Source organism: Apus apus, chromosome 6 (genome assembly GCF_020740795.1).
Source record: "Apus apus isolate bApuApu2 chromosome 6, bApuApu2.pri.cur, whole genome shotgun sequence".
Classification (NCBI taxonomy): domain Eukaryota; kingdom Metazoa; phylum Chordata; class Aves; order Apodiformes; family Apodidae; genus Apus; species Apus apus.
In genome coordinates, this window is record NC_067287.1 from 19,656,426 (window position 1) to 19,675,283 (window position 18,858).

General features: G+C 36.0%; 2 protein-coding genes across 2 annotated transcripts in view; both read right to left on the reverse strand.

Moving 5' to 3' along the window:
• The window catches only part of LOC127386762 (sodium channel protein type 1 subunit alpha), a 155,923-nt gene that overhangs the window by 51,725 nt on the left and 85,340 nt on the right, over positions 1–18,858 (reverse strand). The window lies entirely within an intron of this gene.
• LOC127386758 (sodium channel protein type 1 subunit alpha-like) overlaps positions 580–18,858 on the reverse strand; it is a 32,416-nt gene continuing 14,137 nt past the window's right edge. Inside the window, exons 2-3 of the mRNA XM_051624283.1 lie at positions 4,154–4,472; positions 580–738 (exon numbers count right to left, since the gene is read on the reverse strand). Of these exons, the coding sequence (XP_051480243.1) occupies positions 580–738; positions 4,154–4,420 (426 nt within the window). The 5' untranslated portion in view covers positions 4,421–4,472. The remainder of the gene's footprint in view (positions 739–4,153; positions 4,473–18,858) is intronic.

Consider the following 18,858-nt stretch of genomic DNA (forward strand, 5'->3'; position numbering starts at 1 on the left):
GTTCCTTAAAAATAGTTGCATCAACGTAAGTGGTGAGCAATCTAACTTAAACTAAAGTCTTTTATATAAAACCCCAATGTCTTTCTTTTTCTTAAATCAGGTAGCTAGCATTTTGTTGTTGGAAGTATACTTTTATGCCATAGAGAAAAAAACCTTACAACAAATGGACAAAGAAACCTGCCAAAAAAATAATCCTCCACTCTAGGAAAAGTAAAATCTCAGCTTAAACTTTGCAGCAAATTAGTGCAAACATTTAGATCATCACTTATAGCTGCTGAACAATTCAAACTCGAGCATATCTTTTCAGGGAAGCATTCATATCACAGGGAAGGATCAAATCACAGCTGCCTGATTCCCACGGACAGGTGTGTGATCTTTGTCCAAATGCCTGACCAAGCAGTCAATATTGTGATATCTTTCATTAAGTAACCTAAATAATTTTGAAGACTATGTTGTCATATGAGCTCTGTACAGTACAAATCGTTGTTCAAGTGGCTTAGAATAAATAATTAGAATGCCTTAAAATGCTTAAGAGCCTACCTGTATTACAATGAAATAGAGTTATGAGTTTTCTTAATTTCAGTGTGTAACATTTTGAACAAACATTGACAAAGGATATGAGTGTACCAAAATTTTAATAGCTATTTTTCTAAGAGGATTGAAGGGAGTTAAAATGTACAGGGCAGAGGTGGCACTGAATCGGAAGATTGCCTTCCCTTTATTCAATACTATAAAGGTCTGAAAAAGAGAAAGAAAAGACATTTTGTAAGTGTGTATTCACTGTAGATACTCATTTAAAAACTGTTTTGAGTGACCAATCAGCAAAGTTGCCACTTTAAATAGCTAATGACTATTTTTTTCAACAAAACTTATTTCCAGTACCTGATGTACTTGCCATATGAAAATCTAATTTTAAACATAGAACATTCAATTACTGTTATGTTTTTATACTACTTCTTCATTAAACAACCTCAGTAGGGTAATATGATGTATTTACATCATGTGTTTCAGGCTTCTTCCTTGAGCTGTCTCTCTGTCCTAACTCTACACAGCACACATTCCTACAGAGACCAAACTCCAGAAGAATAAGGAAGATTAATCGTGAGACTTTCTATTTTCTTGAATACAAATCCAAGATGTGTAGGAAGGGTGTAAGCATTTAATCTCCCTGCTTCTGCACAGAAACAGAGAAATGGAGTATGAAACTGAGGACAGTGGGATAAAGCCTGAGCTAATGTTTCCAAATTACACTTCCAGTTATGTTACAGGTATCAACAACATTCAAAGTGTAATTACAGATAACCTGGCCTTAAATGAAGCTTTCATTTTAAATGCTGAGGTAACCAAGCAGATGAATAATTTTTTGGCACAATGTTTTAAAAGCCTCATATCCCAAGGGGGGAGGTGAGGTTTTCCCTCTCAGGTCTGTTCCCAGCCACCAGGACTCACAGCTCAGAAGCCTCCAGCTCATGCTCTTGGCCTTTCGTAGCTATGAGGTAGTTGAGAAAATACATTTAAAATCACATTCCCTACTAACTTTGTATCTAAGACTACACCACCTACGTTTAGTCAACCTACATTTATATTTTTTTTTAAAAAACCCACATCTTTGAACACACGCATATTAAACATACATCTCTTTTCTAACATGCCTTATGGAAAATAACAGCATGCTGGCACAGCTCCAGTTTCAGTTGGAAGCTGCTGCTATTTTAGCTGTTCTACTTTCTGCTGCCCTGCATAAGCAGAACCCACAAGACATAAATTACCTACCTCGGTTTTAATTTTTTAACTTAAAGCATCTTTGTGACTGGAGCCTCCAGAATAACTTTGTTGGTCCTCTAACTTCTAGCCTTAAACATGAACTAAAATCACATCCTATCTCTGAAGAAGAATTTTCATTTAAAAATAGAGATAACAGCTGATATCCAATCGCTGTGTAAGCTTCCCTCCTGGTAAACCTGCTATAGCTCATTCCAGTCTCAACCCAGTTGCAAGCCAATGTGTAGGCAGTGTGGATGAACATGAAGTATTGTACCCAAAGCTGTCAGGACAAAGTAGACACACACTGAGAAAAGTGAAATAAATTCTAAACAAATTGTAAGATTAATGTTCGTATATGAAAGACTATGCATACTTTTCATGGCTTAGGTTTTACAAAGTGCTTTAATAATTTTATAAAAGCAGGAAACCTCCTTACACTCAAAGGAATCAAATGTGAAGATAAATTAAAAGAAATCCCCAAAGAGAAGATCCTGATTTGCTGCTTTTGCATCTGCAACCTGGATCCCTATTCTGTAGTATCTGCCATATTTGATACAAACCCAGAAACGGTGTTCTTAGCAGGGCAAAGAAGGAGGAAGAGCATTTTGAGAAGCTGTGGCTAAGAGAAAAGAAGAATCTACACTGAACAAAGACAGTCTCTTGAGAGCCTCTTGGGACAAAGGTTCCCAAAACCTTATTTTTCCTCTCTTTCCTCCCAGTTATCTTTAAATGTAGGTTCAAAAAGGCTACATTTAGCCTGAGGTCGACTGCTTCATTGTGTTTCCACTTCCTACAGTTAAATAAACACCATCTAAATCCTCAAAGGACCTGAAAGGCAAGAGGTGACATATTGTTGAGCCGGGTCCTTAGCTTCTTGTGAAAAGCCCCAGGGCCAGCTAGAACAGGAGACTAATGGCATATTTGGAGCTGGCATTTAATGGCTTTGTGGTTATCTTTTGAAACCATGTTTTTCACCAAAACCTTAATTTTTTGCTTTGCTAGAACTTTTAACTTAAAAATTATTTAACTTACAAATATCTAAAATATCTAAAATCTCTGGTGCATTCACCTTTTCTGATGTAATGAAGCTGAGTAAAGCAGTTTGCAAAAGCCCACTGCTCAAGCCCGTTAAGGTCCCTGTGGATGGCATCCGCTCCCTTCAGCGTGTTGACCTCTCCACACATTTTGGTGTATTTGGCAAACTTGCTGAAGGTGCACTCATACCTATCATGTATGTATGGTTACTGTGAGATGCACAAGACAGACAATTCTCCTATAAAGGTCCAGGACAAACTGTGGTCAGGTAGGGATGTAAATATTTGTGATTTCATACCATAAATAGACACAACTAGTACAGAACTCTGCAAGGCCTGCTTTTACAGAAATGCATCTTTTACCCTTGTAAAAGTAGAACTGTGATTAAAAGATAAATCTTCATATGTTGTGAACAGCAGATAAAGGCTCTTTCTGCTTATCCATGAGTTTCTCTATTGATTCCATACATTCCCTACGAATTTGCTATCAAAGTAGATTTCTGGGAACAAAATGTGCTATGCATTGGTTCATGCTGTCAATTTTAAGAACATTAGAGAAAGTGTTGTGTGCTGGTACACTCAGTTTCAACATATAGTCACATTTCATCATGTAAGTTTGCAGAGTATGCCATCTATTATGTATACGTTTGTATATATAGTATCTATTGCTTATAATCAAAGAAAAGATACCTTGTTTCAGCTTTTATATAAATGCTTCTCTGATATAAATTCAGTTACATCAAAGGAATAAATTTGATGTAAATTAAAATAAAAAGACAAAAGGTTAGTAACCATTAAGGATGATGGATTCTATCCTGTACCACAGAGGACAGCAGGCACTTTGTTAATGATTGGGAGACCAGTGAATAGAAGCCTAGATTGTCACACTACTTATACCTTGCTACATTCATTGTACAACCATATTATACAAACAGTCATAATGTTACAATTATTACCAATTTTATCAGTTTAATTCTAAAAATAATAATTTTGCAAAATTCCTCCTTATATAAAGCAGGACCAGTGTGCCAGGGCACAGGATGGTACATGTTGTAAAAACATACACTAGCTAAATCAACTTCTAATAATTTGAAGATACTACATAATTATTTACTAACTTCCTGGAAGACAGAATGCCTATGTGTCACTGGCATAAAACATTTTCAGCTTTTGTTGTACACTTAGTCCTTTTAGCAATGCTCAACTGTTTCCCCATTATTGAATGACATTCTCCTACAAGCTTGCAAATTAAAAGTCTGGAGTAATAATCTATATGACCCATTCCACAAAAATGAAATGAACATGATTAAGCACTCCAAACACTAGCATATGAACAGGATTGATATTAGACTCACTTTTTTATTGATGTAATATGGGTCCATGTCTTCCAAGGGCTCAGATACCATTCCTGGAGGTATGTCGCCGTATATAAATGGAAGTGTTTTTCCTGCCTCCAAATCACTGTTTGGCTTTGGCCCATTTTCATCATCATTGTCTTTACGATCTTGTTTAGAATTCTTAGCTTTTTCTGCAGCAATGCGTTGTTCAATAGCTGCAAGAGACTCCCTAGTGAAGTATTGGAAGCTGTCTGGTCCTGGTGGTACAAGCACTGGCTGCTCCATCTTTTCATCCTGCACATTTTAATTACCATTTATTCTTCTGCATAGGAAAATACTAGAAGAAAGCAGAAGATAAAATTTAAAAAAACATGGTAAAAATCACCCATGTTTATGCTATGTTGGAATGTTCAAATACACAATATTGAAAATAAAATAAGCAGTTTAATTGGTGATTTGCCCTTTCTAAGAGTCACTTGTGTGGTTCTTACGCTAGTTATATAAACTGCAATAATTTCTCAACACTAGGATTATAATGGTCTCTCACTTCAAATAACCAAAAGTATGATACTTAAGAACATTAGATGCATCCTTTCCTCGTAAGTCTAATTGTCTTAAAATCACCACACACTCTGGAATCAGTCAGGATTATATTGGTAACTATAAATAGCACTGTTCATCAGAGCTAATGCAGAAATAGCCACCAAGTTCAGCAAGAGTATCAGAAAACAACCACTGTAGAATCAGAATTTCTATTAAACAAAAGTCAACTCTGTGTATTATGAGGTAGTAAAGTAGTGGTTAAAAGTAACAAGAACAATTGCCTATTTTTAGTTCAATTCAACTGTTACTATATACCTGGTTCTTTATTCAATAGCTGTAACTAGATGATTATTTAAGTATTCTAATACACATATTTATTTATATATTGCAACTAAAAAAATTAACCTGATGGGGAAGAAAATAAAAAAAAATAAGAAAAAGAAGTCCTGTTAAAACTATGGATCTGGCATCTGTAATGCTGCTGAATGAATCAGACAGACAGATGAAAGGCATATTTGGGCACGCAAGGCCGCAGATGTCCTTCACGCCTGAGTGTAAAGAGATATTTGCAGTCTTCACCAATTGCTGGGGTTCTTGTGAAATGATCAGTCAGCTTTTTAGGGGACTTAAGGGTCAATGCAGGTCAGTACTCCTTGAATGATGCTAGAGATATGGAATGACAGAGAAGTAAGAACACAAGAGATAGCTGGGGGAAAACATTAAAACAAATGAAAAGGTGACCAAAACCCCCAGAAATTATGGAAAGAACCTGAAAAAGATGAGGAAAACCAAGTAAAATAATGAAATGAGATAAGACTGTACATGAGTGTAGAAAGATTTAGGGGAGAAAGTGAAGAATGTGAAAGGGGAAAAAAAAAGGAAGACTGTAAGACTAGCAGTATAAAAATGCACACCTTGAAATGTATCTAAATCTAAGCAGGCTGTACTTAAAAAAATGTTAATTGCAAATCACTTTGATCTGTGTTTTCACAATAGTTAACTGAAATGTTTGTGTTTCCTTTATTATAGTTGATTAATTTATTCTCACTTATCTGTGTAGGAATGGATAACAATTGATACTTGGCCAGTTAATGAACTGATATCCTTCTGATTTCTATCAAGTATTTTATTAAATATTAACTGAATAACTACAGATTGCTTACATGATTGAAATAGATTTTTTTTTTTTCTTCCTTTAGCATAATAATAGCAATTTGTCAGAGAAAGACTGTAAGAATACACAAAATACAGATTTCTTACTAAGTTGTTTCCTGCTCTCCTTCCGGAATGAACAAGATTTTTCTTCATCTCTAATTGTAATTGAGTGACTTTCTTAGGAGCAGTGTATCAGTAGGAAAAAAAAATAATCATATTATGGAAAACAAGGTACTCACTGCATTTGAGATTAGAATAATTGTGTTTTTCTGAAATTTCCCATGCAAAATATATTGATAAATACTTTGTGGTATACATTGTTGTAAGCCAGGTAATTCCAGAGCACACTCTATATACTCTGTATGCATGGACCATCTGTAAACCACATACAGAATAAGACTGTAGTTATTCAGCTGCATCTGTGTAATTGCAGAGCACACAGTTGATCTGCCCATGCATATTAAGTTCAAAGCATCCAGAACTACACTGGATTAGCTATGCACACACTGACCATCTGGGCAATATACACGCAGTTCGTTCAGCATTTTCCTGATGGATGTGATCCACTGTACCTCTTGCATAGTTGTAGATCTACACATACTTAGAGATTAACTCAAACTCTCAAATATCCACATAGTTTCTGCTAATTTCTAGATCCTTCAGATTTCACTTAAGTAAATTTTCTAAGAAAAATAAAGGGACATGTGGCAAATAGTGGTGCCCTGTTGAATAATGATTGCAAACCAGTTGCACACTAGCCTTTGAGGAAGTAAATTAGACAATACATAACTCTCTGAAAAGCAGACAGATTTGAACAAGAAGATTAATTCTTAACCTGATAAGCATCTGGTTTACTGTCAGCTTTCATGTTCTTCATGCCTTCATAACAAATAGTGACAAGAGTTTCTGGAGACCTTAGTCTAGAGTACCTTCACATACATGTAGAACTACAGTACCGCAAATACCTAAACTTTAACAAGTTGATTCCTTTATAATATCTATACACTTAAATCTAAAACTCTAACATGCTTTGTTGTTTGATCTCCTATGACAACCTCAATTCAGGAGAATGCTTGAAGGTGCTGCAGCGAGTACACAGGAGGGCAACGAAGGGCCTAGAGAATCAATCTTATGAAGAATGCTTGAAGGAGCTGGGAATGTTTAGTTTGAGGAAGAGGAGGCTGAGGGGAGACCTCACCAGTCTCTACAACTACCTGAAAGGTCATTGTAGAGAGGTTGGTGCTGCTCTCTTTTTACAGGTAATTAGTGACAAAACAAGAGGGAATGGCTTCAAGCTGCAACAGGGTAGGTTTAGACTGGACATTAGGAAAAAAAATTCACAGAAAGAGTGGTTAGACACTGGAATAGGCTGCCAGGGAGGTGGTTGAGTCACCATCCCTGGATGTGTTTAAGGGTTGTTTGGGTGTGGTGTTGGTGGATATGGTTTAGGGGAGAACTTTGTAGAGTAGGGATGATGGTTGGACTTGGTGATCCCAAGGGTCTTTTCCAACCTAAATGGTTCTGTGATTCTGTGAACATTCAGGAATAAAAATTCAGCTTCTGTGTGCCACAGAATATACTGAAAGTTCAGATGTTGAAGTTCCACTGGACCTTATATGCTAGAAATGTAGGAATTTGATTGTAACAGATAACAATGCGTGTGGTACAATGGGTTTGGTTCAGCTTCATACTTTCACCTACATAAAAACCTGTATAAAGCCTTCCATGATCACCTTTATATCCAAAAACTGAAATCAAATCTGATCTCTAAAAAAAGTCTTTCCTGCCTCTCCCTCCATCCTTCAGGTGCCCAGATTCGCAGCAATACAACCTTTAATATTAGCCAGCCCTTAATTTTATTCAATATGATTAACTTCAAAAAGTTAAAGCTCTCAGATTGACCATATAGCAATGTGTCATGTTTTCTAGAACACGTTACACATATGTTCAGTTTCTTCTGTGGTTAATACAGGTGTTGAGTGATATGAAGGTGTTTCTATTGTACAGACACAGTCAGTAGATCAGAATGATACGTTTGCTCTTCTGTTTGGCCTAATCATGTCACACACAGATAAACAAGTGACAGGTATGAACTACAGAATATGCTTTAGAGAACAACTAGGGAATAATTTACTTTATTTTTGTTGGTAAAACTCTGCATACATTGAAAGCAGAGGTGAATTAATGCTTATGTCTCCCCAGCCTCCCTTTTTTTTGTTTTGTTTTAATATTCTCCAATTTCTGAGTTTGGTGAAAGGCCATTGAGACTACACTATTGTACACTGCTACATAATGCAATCTAAGTGCAGCTCTGGTTTACTCCATGCACATGTGCATCCAAGATGAAGTGGAGAGATGAGTACTAAAGGGAACGCACATGAATCTTTCAACAAATTCATTGCTTATTCTTTTTGCACTGCTACTTGCAGAATTAGTGACTCACAGTGCTCTTAATTATATACATCACAAAATAAGATCTGTTAAACTTGTTAACGTAAGAAATGTTATCTCTCAGCCATAATAGAAAGTAAAAATGACACTAAATCAAATAAAATATTAAGAAACTAGCAAATGAAACTGGACTAGTTTTACTGCCTGCTTAATCTCCTGTTGAATTTTGGGAAGGCACCCTTAAATGTCTGCACAAACTGCTGTTTCCTTGTACTTTTGAGCCCTGTGAAACTGATTGCTAAGGGAAAACTCAGGCAAGAGAAACCTGCTAGAGTAGGCAGAACTTAATCTTTGCCCTTGCCCTGTGTCATATGTTCAGTTACATTAAAAATTATGTATCTTACTATTCTGAAAAAGCATCAGGGTCATAAACAGTATCATCAATATTTTGAAGTGCTCTAGGTGCAATGATGTAGCATTGGTAACTTTATTTTCATAAAGAGACTAACTAGGTATTAGCGAGGTTATTAGTGATATGCCCAGGGCTGATTCAAGGCACAAATAACAGACCACAGCTACTACAAAACTAAAGATAAATCAACAAATCTACATGTAAAATCAGAGAGTACAGACCTCTATGCTATAATACTTCTCACTGTTTATTGGCATAGTTTCTTGTTATGTTTGATTTATCAGCTACTCATTAAGATTCTTGTCTTCAGCATACAAAAAAAAAAAATGCTACCTTCCTCAAAATGTGGATCTGTGGGAGGAGATGAAGGAAGGTAAGGCCAACTACTGCAGTTTTGTACGTGAGGCCCTATGTGAAGAGAAAGCCCTGTTCCTTTCTTCATAGCACCGAGCTGTATCTGGCCTGCTTATTTCTATTTTAGGGCTACTACAGGTAGCAAAGCTAGGTGGGATATTCAATGCAATTCAGTTGGTAGAAAGACAGAAATCAGATTAGAATACTGAGACTATGCAACTTTTTATGATTCCCTATAGCTCCTATATAAAATTAAATTATCAGGCACAGCTATATAAGGTAAACATTCATAACCCCAAACTGATAATAGGATTCTCCTTTTTTTTTTTTTTTTTTCCCCACCACGTTCTTGGTGTTCCCTCTTGGCATGGATAACGCTGACCTGGGCACATGGACTTGCTTGCATTAGATTGGTTAACTATATTTATTGGCTAACACTGGGAATTGGCTAACTATATTTATTTAATTCATATTAATTTTAAATGAAGGCAGGCATATTAATACTACAGACATCAGAACAGGTTATATTCATATGCAGTGAGATATAAATGATTTATCTGAAATATTGGAAGCAATCAAATAGCATGCATCAGCTCCGGTGGATGTCTATGCTTTGCAGCTAGATGTTTCCACTGCCTAACCTGATCCACAGCAAGGTACCAGCACAGAGCAAGAGTCACAGAAGGGGAGTGACCAGGTGAGAGGATGACTATTTAGTTTGCCACAGAGTTGCAAACAGCCATAAGTAGCTATGTGATTTAAGAAGGCAGTTTAGTGCCCCAGTCTAGGCTGCCCAGAAGCCTGAAAGCAGAAAGGACAGAGACAGGAACTACAGCCAATATCTATGATACCCACGTTGCTCTGTAATTGCTTAGCTTATATCTCATTGCATGAGTGTCTATGCTAAACCCTCTCATCAGTTCCATGGAATTTAATGCCCCGTTTTCCATCAATCAGCAAAACTATTCCACTACCATGGGCAACAGACCATCTGATTTCTATTTGCAGTGCTCTGCCATCACTATGTAAGAATGAAATGAAGATTAATGGTATAGAAAGCAAGCCCCTAAGAAAATATGAACGTGGCATCTTAATGGCAAGCTTTCATTTGGTAAGGCAATCCTAGCTTCTGATCCCTGCTCCTAGAGCTATTTCTCTATTATATCTAATAAATTCACTTGAGAAGAGTCAGTTGAAAATTGCCGGTGGTGTATTCACAGCTGAGAAGAAAAAAATTAGGGAAACCTATGGGAAAAGAGCATTTAGTTCTAGTTTTCACTCCTAATAATTTTATTCAACTCAGAAAGAAAATAAAAGGTCAAGTTTTTAAAAGCAAAACAAAATGAAACAAGCCACCCTTCTCCAACCAGAATAACCAAGTAAAAACCTTATCCTGGGAAAACAGGAATGATCCCTGTGAGCTGTCTGTACTGGGAACTGTTGTCTGCTGCTGTCAAAGCAGACTTCTTTGTAGCTGTAGCTCATTTTCCCCCTAATACCTAGATTCACAGTCCTATCCTTGTTTCTGGATTAGAGGAAATCAGAAAACATGATGTGGACACAGCATATTATTCATCACTGTTAGTTTTATATATATATATATGTATGCATTGTTGAGATTGCTGTTCTTATTATATTTTTAACTAATTAATCTCTAAATCAAAATACAGCTACTAGGCTTTGCTTTAGAATAAAAATAAGTAGCTTGCTTCTGCCTACTCTTTTGCTAGTTTAATTGCATTAACTGCAACCAAGTAATTTCTATTTCAGAACAATGAAAAAAACCCAAATGAGTTATGCAGTTCCATAGAAAGAAAAAAAATATTTTAATGGGACAAGTCAAAATTCATCTGCATTTCTACTTCATCTGAGCAAATACATTTAATAGGTTAGAACTCCTGGATTGCTACCAAACTGAATGAATCCCATGCTTACTGTGTTCCTGAAATGTATCTTGTGCAGCAAATGACTGCAGCACAGTAGGAATCTTTCTGCTTTCTTTCATTTGATTAGAGCAGGCAGCCTGTCTAGGCTGCCTTCTACACTACTAATTCAAGACACATTTTCTTAAGCAATGTCTGAAACATCTGTTTTCATTTACCTTATCAAACACAATAGCACCTTTCTTTGGTTAAAAAATAAACAAAACAATGTAGGCTATGCAGTGTAAATTATATAATGCTACTGATTCACTTTACATTAAGGTAAAACTGAATTTCAGACAAGATTTAAGTTCTAGTTTTGGCATACTTGGGACACAAGAAATAGAAGCCGATGGAAAACAGATTGCTCCATACCCTGGAATGATGTCAAATTTGCAGAGCTAACAAACCCAAAGACATCTCCACACTCAAAAGTTTCTGAAGTATGACCATTGTGGGTTATTTGACCTCATTAACAGTGTTCCAGTAGTTGCTACCTCACATGGTCAGTGGGAGGGCCAGAAGTCTAAAAGATGTCATGACAAAAGTACTTACATTTTCAAAACTTTCTGACAGTTTTAGTTATGTGTGTATTTTTCTTGCAAATAGACAGGACAATAAGCACTGATTTCACTCTTTAGGTTCTCCTGAGTCAAGGAAGAATGGCAGATGCTTAAGTCACAAACCAGCTCTGTAGCCTAGGAAGTGCTATTGCCACTGCATGAGCTCTGTTCAGCTCTTGGGTTCAGCATCCCCTCCCGCAGCTGTTAGCCTATGTTAGGTTTTATGAGATGCAACAAATACATGGGTTCATGTGAATCAACTGTTTGTCAAAATAGTTTCTATAATATATTCTAATGTCATGTAACATGCCATACATGTCTGTAACCACATGGCATTTTTATTGCTCTTTATGTGAGCAAGGCAATGAATCCTTTTTTACTGTCTACTTCTGATCCTGCTAAGGCAACACATCTACCATTCTCCCCTCATGTCCCTCTCTAGTTTTGTGATTCTGAACTCACAAATGAGCAACCATTTTTTCCAACATTAGGAGAATTCTGCTATTTCTTAGTAGGCTGCTTCCAACTTACTAATAATGTGTGAGAAATGGCTTACTAACAAGAGATTAATGATTTCTCTCTACTGTAACACAACTAGTATCTGCTCTTGCATATGCAGCTTCATTTAACTTCAAAAATTGTTTTATGTACACAGATAGCTCTCAAAATTTCCTACAATTAGTAAAAAAAGTCACATCACTGTTGTAGAGAAACTTTTTCCATAACACAGATATGGTAAAAAATAACATGTAAACAATCCTCACTTACTTCCTGATTAGTTTTGAACTTATGTTCAACAAAATTTGATTATCAATGTTAGTCAAATATAATTTTGGAAGTTCTCATTAAGTGATCATTCATGAGGCCACCAGATCTCAATCTTGTGTCCAGGCACAGCTATATATGACAGTAGTCCTGAGACCTGACAGTGCACAGGTCCTGGCACCTTGTGCCCTAGCGATAGTAAAATTGCACTTAATATTCTCTCTTGAATATTAGATAAAGTAATTTGCACTGACATCCATTAATTACTTCTGCTAGTTCTCAAGCAAGCATGCACATTAGAGGTAGTTTTCATGGCTCTGCCTTCTTTAGTAATTGAGGTGATGTACTCCCTGTGGGTTACACATTGCCTCCATAAGTCTCCTAGGCAAAGACTGCCTTTTCAATGAATGGCACCCATGGTTCAGCAGCCTTCCTAAAATCCCAGGGCCATTGCATATTCCTGTAACCTTCATGTCTGAACAGATTCATCCCAAAGCTTCCTAATTCTGACATTGGTGTGCAGTTGGAGCCCATGATTCAGAAAAGCAGCTTTTGAAGAAAGGGACAGACACATTGCAAAAGTCCTTGATACAATTATGGTTTACTCTGAACAGAGTAAGAGATAAAACTAAAAGTAATACTAAAATACTCTTCCTTTACTATTTCTCTGAATTTCCTATTAACTTTTAGTTTAATCTTTGGGGTTTGGCCTCAGACATTTAAGCTGTCTCTCACAAGGCTTTTCTCAAAATGGTCAAAGAGAACCTCTTGCTTTTACCGCTCCCAACTCCTGCATCAGAAGACCACCTGGAGATTCCTATCAGCTCATCTAAGTCCATCCACCAATTTGCTGTTCAGTTATTATCCCATTGAGCAGAGTATTCTTGGTCAACTCCCATTTACAACCAGGACAACTGTAATACTGTGAATTACATCTCAACTGCTTTACTGCAGCAATGCTAAGACTAAGACTAAAGGTGATAACTCGCTTTCTGCTTGCACTGTAACCTTTGGAGCAGCCTGGAAGTGGGTTGTAGGGTGACCCAGCTGGCAAGCCCACAGCAAAAATTGCTAAAGTTTAGTTAAATCTAGATTACAACAAGACGTGTATTCATGCCCTGTGTGCATGGACCACAGACATGTTTACCTGCCCCATCCATCCATTTATCCACCCATCCACCCATATGTGGCCCACAGCAGAGGGAAGGTCCTACATTCACTGCCAGGAGATGCCTAGGGATTTGTGAGCAGCCTGAATTCAGATTTATAGTCTTGGTGAGTGCTAGCATCCACCTGGAGTTTCACATAGATACTTCATAACTTGTAAGAGCATTTTGTGTAGACATGGAACATAATAGCCCATAAACCATGAATTAAAACATAATATTGCTAATTATAAGGATTTAGGCATAAAAAGAAATAAAATCATTGCTGAATAATAAACTGTAAAGTATAATTCCAAATTATTACAGTTAGATTTAAAAGATGCAGCTGAACTGGGTTTTTTTATTAAAGAATAATCACTAATTTCTGAAGATTTTATTCAGCATGTTAAAACTTCTCATTTATTCCCTCCAATGTTTAGTTTTTAGATCCAAAAATCCTACATGACACTCATGGCATTTTTAATTGCAGAAAGGGGAAAAAAAGTTCTTGAACATCCCTAGAAACAATGAAAAAGTTTTTGCTATTAAATGGTTAACTACATGGACATGCATTTGCTGCCTCTGCCACACCCTTTGAGCAATGCCTTATCGCTCAGCCTTCTCAGATTTGCAAAGAAAGGCAGAGCCTGAGAATTCCTATTTCTGCAGAAGCAGTGGTTTGAAAGGCACTGAAAGAAGACTGTTAGCTGCACTGACTTTTATTTAAAGGCAAAGATTCCACCCTTTTTTTTCTTTTGACGTGCTGGTGAGTTTCCAGTGATTTAATATTTTATATTATAACTCTGCAGTAAATTTCCAGGATATTAATTTGATTTTTTCCAATATGGGAACGTAAAGATATAATAAATAATCCCGTTAAAAGCTGTAAGTGATAACATTATAGACTATGAAATCTAGTTTTACTGGGATTTGGGAGTTTTCTTGGTTTTTTAATCCTGAAGTTGGTCAAGAATAAAGATTAAGATAAATGGGCTTCTTTAAAATATATAAGAATATATTTTGTGCAGAGACTTTAAATGGTTAGCAGCCCAGAGCATTTAAATAATTAATGAACTTATTGCTATTAAGTGTACTGAGAAAACAGACAAAATGTATACTGCAGGTGACAATAGATTTAAAAAATAGCAGAACTAAGGGAATATAACTGGATACTGTCTGATACTTAAACATGGGAAAAAAAAGAAATTTCTGAAATACAGCCATATACTTAAAAATAGCATAAATTATAACAAATTTTGCAGCAACACATTCAGTCATTCCAATTATGAGTCACTCCTGGTACTTTCCTGAAGACCAAATAATCTACTAAAAAGCAAGGAAAATTTCCTCTATCAAATACAGTGCAGAGTTATCTGGTTGAAAAAAAAATAATTGTAGTGCACCTTGAGTTATTTTGCAAAGAAAATATTGTCAAATATAGGTACAATAAATATAAAAAGGAAAGACACCTAAGATCTGCAGTTCCTATCAATATCATTCGGTGCACATAAAATGTGCAGTTAAAGTAAATCAATGAGGCTAATGAAGTAACAAAACAATAATAATGTTAGGGGTTTCTATCTTGATTTGAAACTAAAATATTACCAGGCCTGTATCAAGTGAATCTGTTCATGTGGATCCACCTGTAAGGTAAGAACTTAAACTGGAGAAGCAACATGGTGGAGTGAAGACCACAGTGCACACTACCTAAACGATATATTTTATTTACATCTTGAAGAAGAATTCTGATTTCTCCTAGGTAAAAATGTAATTTCAATTCATGCTCTTTTGTCTTACCTTAAAGTAGAGGTCCATTACCCTGCAGGAACACTTCCCTGTAGTTTTCTTTTACATACTGAAATTTTACCAGCTGAATTTCATATGTGCTAAAATGACGCAGTTTCTATTTCTGAACAGATTTTGATATTTTTCAGTGCTGCAGGACTAATGCATAAAAAAGAAATATAAGTGAGATATATCTGTGTTAACAAATTAATGCAAGTACTATTGTGTGTCATGTAAATATAGGTACACCAATCCATCATTCAGTAATTACTTATTAAAATTTTGTAGACTGTTTATAAATCCGTTATGATGGAGATCTTCTTTTGTCACTAATAGTGCAAATTATTTCTCATACTTTTAAGTTGCAGGATGGTAAAATACATTTTACATTATGACATGTCACACATCATATGTCATTGCAAATATTACTATGGAACAGCAAGTCTGGAAGTGGGAAAGGTTGAGGATGTGGGCAAGGATTTAGCCAGGGGAAAGTAATAAAAAAAAGGTATGAAACTGTCAAAGATTTTTGCTCTCCATTGCTCTCTTCTTACTTTTCTTGCTCAAACTTTTTTCCTTCAAAAAAACTTTTCACCTTTCTGGCAAGACCATGGGGGACTTGAACTTTTAACATTGTCCTTTAGTAAACTGATCCTAGGGGATGATGTGCAAGCTAGTGTGCTCCTTCCTTCCATGTCCCTTCCCAGGCAACCAGGCTTGCTGGAAGCTGAGAGCTATGAGAGATGTGTTTTGGACTTAATAGTATTGGATATGTGGTTGTGAAATTAGGCTGTCTACTGGCCTTGGTGATGAAGGAGTTCTTAGGTGAACTGTAGGTTGACCAGAGAAGCTTACAGCAAACCAGCAGGAGAGAGAGGTGAATGTATCCAAAATGTTCCAAAACCAAAAGAGGTTTTAACTTTTAACTGTAAAAGACAGTTAAAGACAAATGAAAGTGAAGAGCAAGAGGCATTCTTTTTCTTTTTCTTTTTTTTTTTTTTTTTCCTTTCAGTAAGAACACAGTGATCTGGTACATAGCAGATGGCCAAAGCATAAAACTGTGAATAGGTACTTCACACAGCCTGTCCCCTTCGTGACTATGTCCTCTTAGAAAGGACCTCAGAGAAAATGTGCAATATATTACAGGATCAAATCTTAAGATGCCTGTTTTGGAATATGAGCACATACATTTATCAGCAGCAATATGGATTTTTAAGATTCAGTTTGATTTTATTACTTATTTTCTCAGGCTACATCTGTATTGTATTTGACAGCATGCAGGTAAAACTGCTAGGCTATAGGGAATGTTGGACACAAACTAAAATAGAACAATTTACAAGTAGGAATCTGGAATTAAAGAGGTGCTAAAGTTCAAGACTGTGTACTTCAGACAAGTAATATGAAGTAGTACTTTCAGAACTAGGGCCCAACAGAGCCAGAAAGCAGGAGGATTTTAAGAAAAAAGTTCCTGAAACTTCCAGAAGTAAAAGTACACCCTACAACACTGCAACACAGTATTTTAACTGAGATAAGACATCAGTGTTTCTAAAAATAAGGAGATCTTTAATGTTTTAAGCTCCCCAAAACAGTTATTAATTACTGCTTCAGGAAAGCCACTTGAATTAGAAACATTAAACAGAGAAAAATAGACCTGCAGACCTCTAAAGAGAAGAGAAAATTGCTTACTCTGAATTTCAGAATAATGCCACTCACAGTTTCTACATACAGCAATTACTTAGGCATCTTTACCACCTTCTCACATGAGAGAGCAAATGGCTCATATTTTATATCTGGAATTTATCTGAACAGACAGCTAAAGGTATATGCCATCCTTTTCCAAAGTGTTAAGCAATGAAGAATACACACAAAAGTACACATGAAATTCTTGTCACTCTGTTTTGCAGCATTGTATTTTTTGACTAAGCACCTTAATAAAGACTTAAACACATAAGCTTAGACCTATGTTATGAAATTCAGGCTTATATCATAGTCAACTTTCATTTAATTACAAGAGGAAAAAACCCTATTGCCAAAACTGACCAGTTTCCTGCATTTCAGGATCCTTCAAAACTTATAACCCTGAGAAAACAGTGTCACTGCTGAGATACCCATAGAAATATCATGTGCAAGGAGGTCAAAGAAGAAAGGAGAGAAAAATTTGAGTAAAACACTGTTGTTGCTATTAGACAGTCAAATAGTACTTAATATACTGAAGGCAGATCTATTTTGGAACAGAGAAATAGCTTTTTAAAATAACATTGGATGTTCATTGCTCCCCTGCATTTTTAAAAATTAATTGATTCATATTTCCTCAGCTTTTTTTTTTTCCCCTCAAGAAAGTACTAGCTATCATCTAGGAATTAGGCATGCAGACATAAGAGAGGGAGAACTGTATCAGCTACTTTGCTTACTCTTGTTAGCATGTATCATAATTTATCATTCTCTGCTCTTAAGCAGTATGTATTTTTGTTTCTCCTAGCAGAGCCATTAAATATTATTTAGTGCTAGTTCAGGATTAGTCTGAACTTAGACTTCACAGCTGTACAGAAACCTTTCTGGAGGGGAAAGCAGAGGGCAAGTCTGAGGTCAGTGCCCAAAAGTGACAGCCTGTGGAACAAGGCAGCATGTAACCTAGAGTCAAAACTATCAGACCCACTGTCTAAAAGATATGAGAATTTCTTTTAAAAGGCTGCAGCCATAGAACTCCCATAACCTGTAAGAATCCTTGGAATTGGCATTATATGTAACATTTAAAAAACACTACAAACAACACAATGTGAATGCCCTTCTACAGTATTGCTCGTTTTCAACTTGTTGTAAGTGATAAGCTAAGCAAGTGAGGTTGTTACCTAACCAAAGGAGAAAATTAGTCTTTTTAGGTTGGACTGAAGTTTGTGTGTGAAAAAAAAGAATGCTACTAATGTTGGGGGGAAAAAAAATATTGAAAATATAAATGTTCAAAATAAAAAGCTAAAAATATTATTTGAATAAAAGTAATCTCTGATTTGAATCCTACTTAAAAGGTATTAGAAGTAACTAAGATTATTATTTTTTTTCCTAATCTATTGCATATGTATATCAACAAAGCGGTAAACTCTGTCTACTAGCTGTCCCACTAATGAAATATGACAATGTTTTCACTTCAGAGCAGGTACAGTCCCCATATCTCATGATGCAAGACTCTCTACTAATTTTCTATTTACAGAAATGTATATATATGTGGGGTTTCTTGGTTTGTTGGTTTTTTTTTTTGTTTTACTTTGTTCATAGTTGCTCTTATTACAGATAGGCTAGTGACATCCTGCACTCCTAGGATGTGGTTTTGTATTGCAGAATCACAGACTTACAGACTGGCTGGGGTGACAAGGTACCTCTGGAGATGGGCAGACAACAAAACACACAGAAACACTGTGAAAGATCTGGCAAGACTTCCTCATCTAGGTGTGTCAGGAAATTCAATTTTACAGAAGACCCCATTCCTAGAAAACAGTGCTACAGAGTAAAGTATACGATTTTGCAGCAGATTCTAAGTATATTTGACATATCTTCCTTATCTCAGTCCCCATATATGTTTTACCCATCACTTATTAAACAAAATCAATTTAGTCTGCCATTAAATAGGAATGTATTTTTAATTATTCATGTACACTGGTTGTCAGGTAAGATTCAGAATTATTAAAAAGAAATA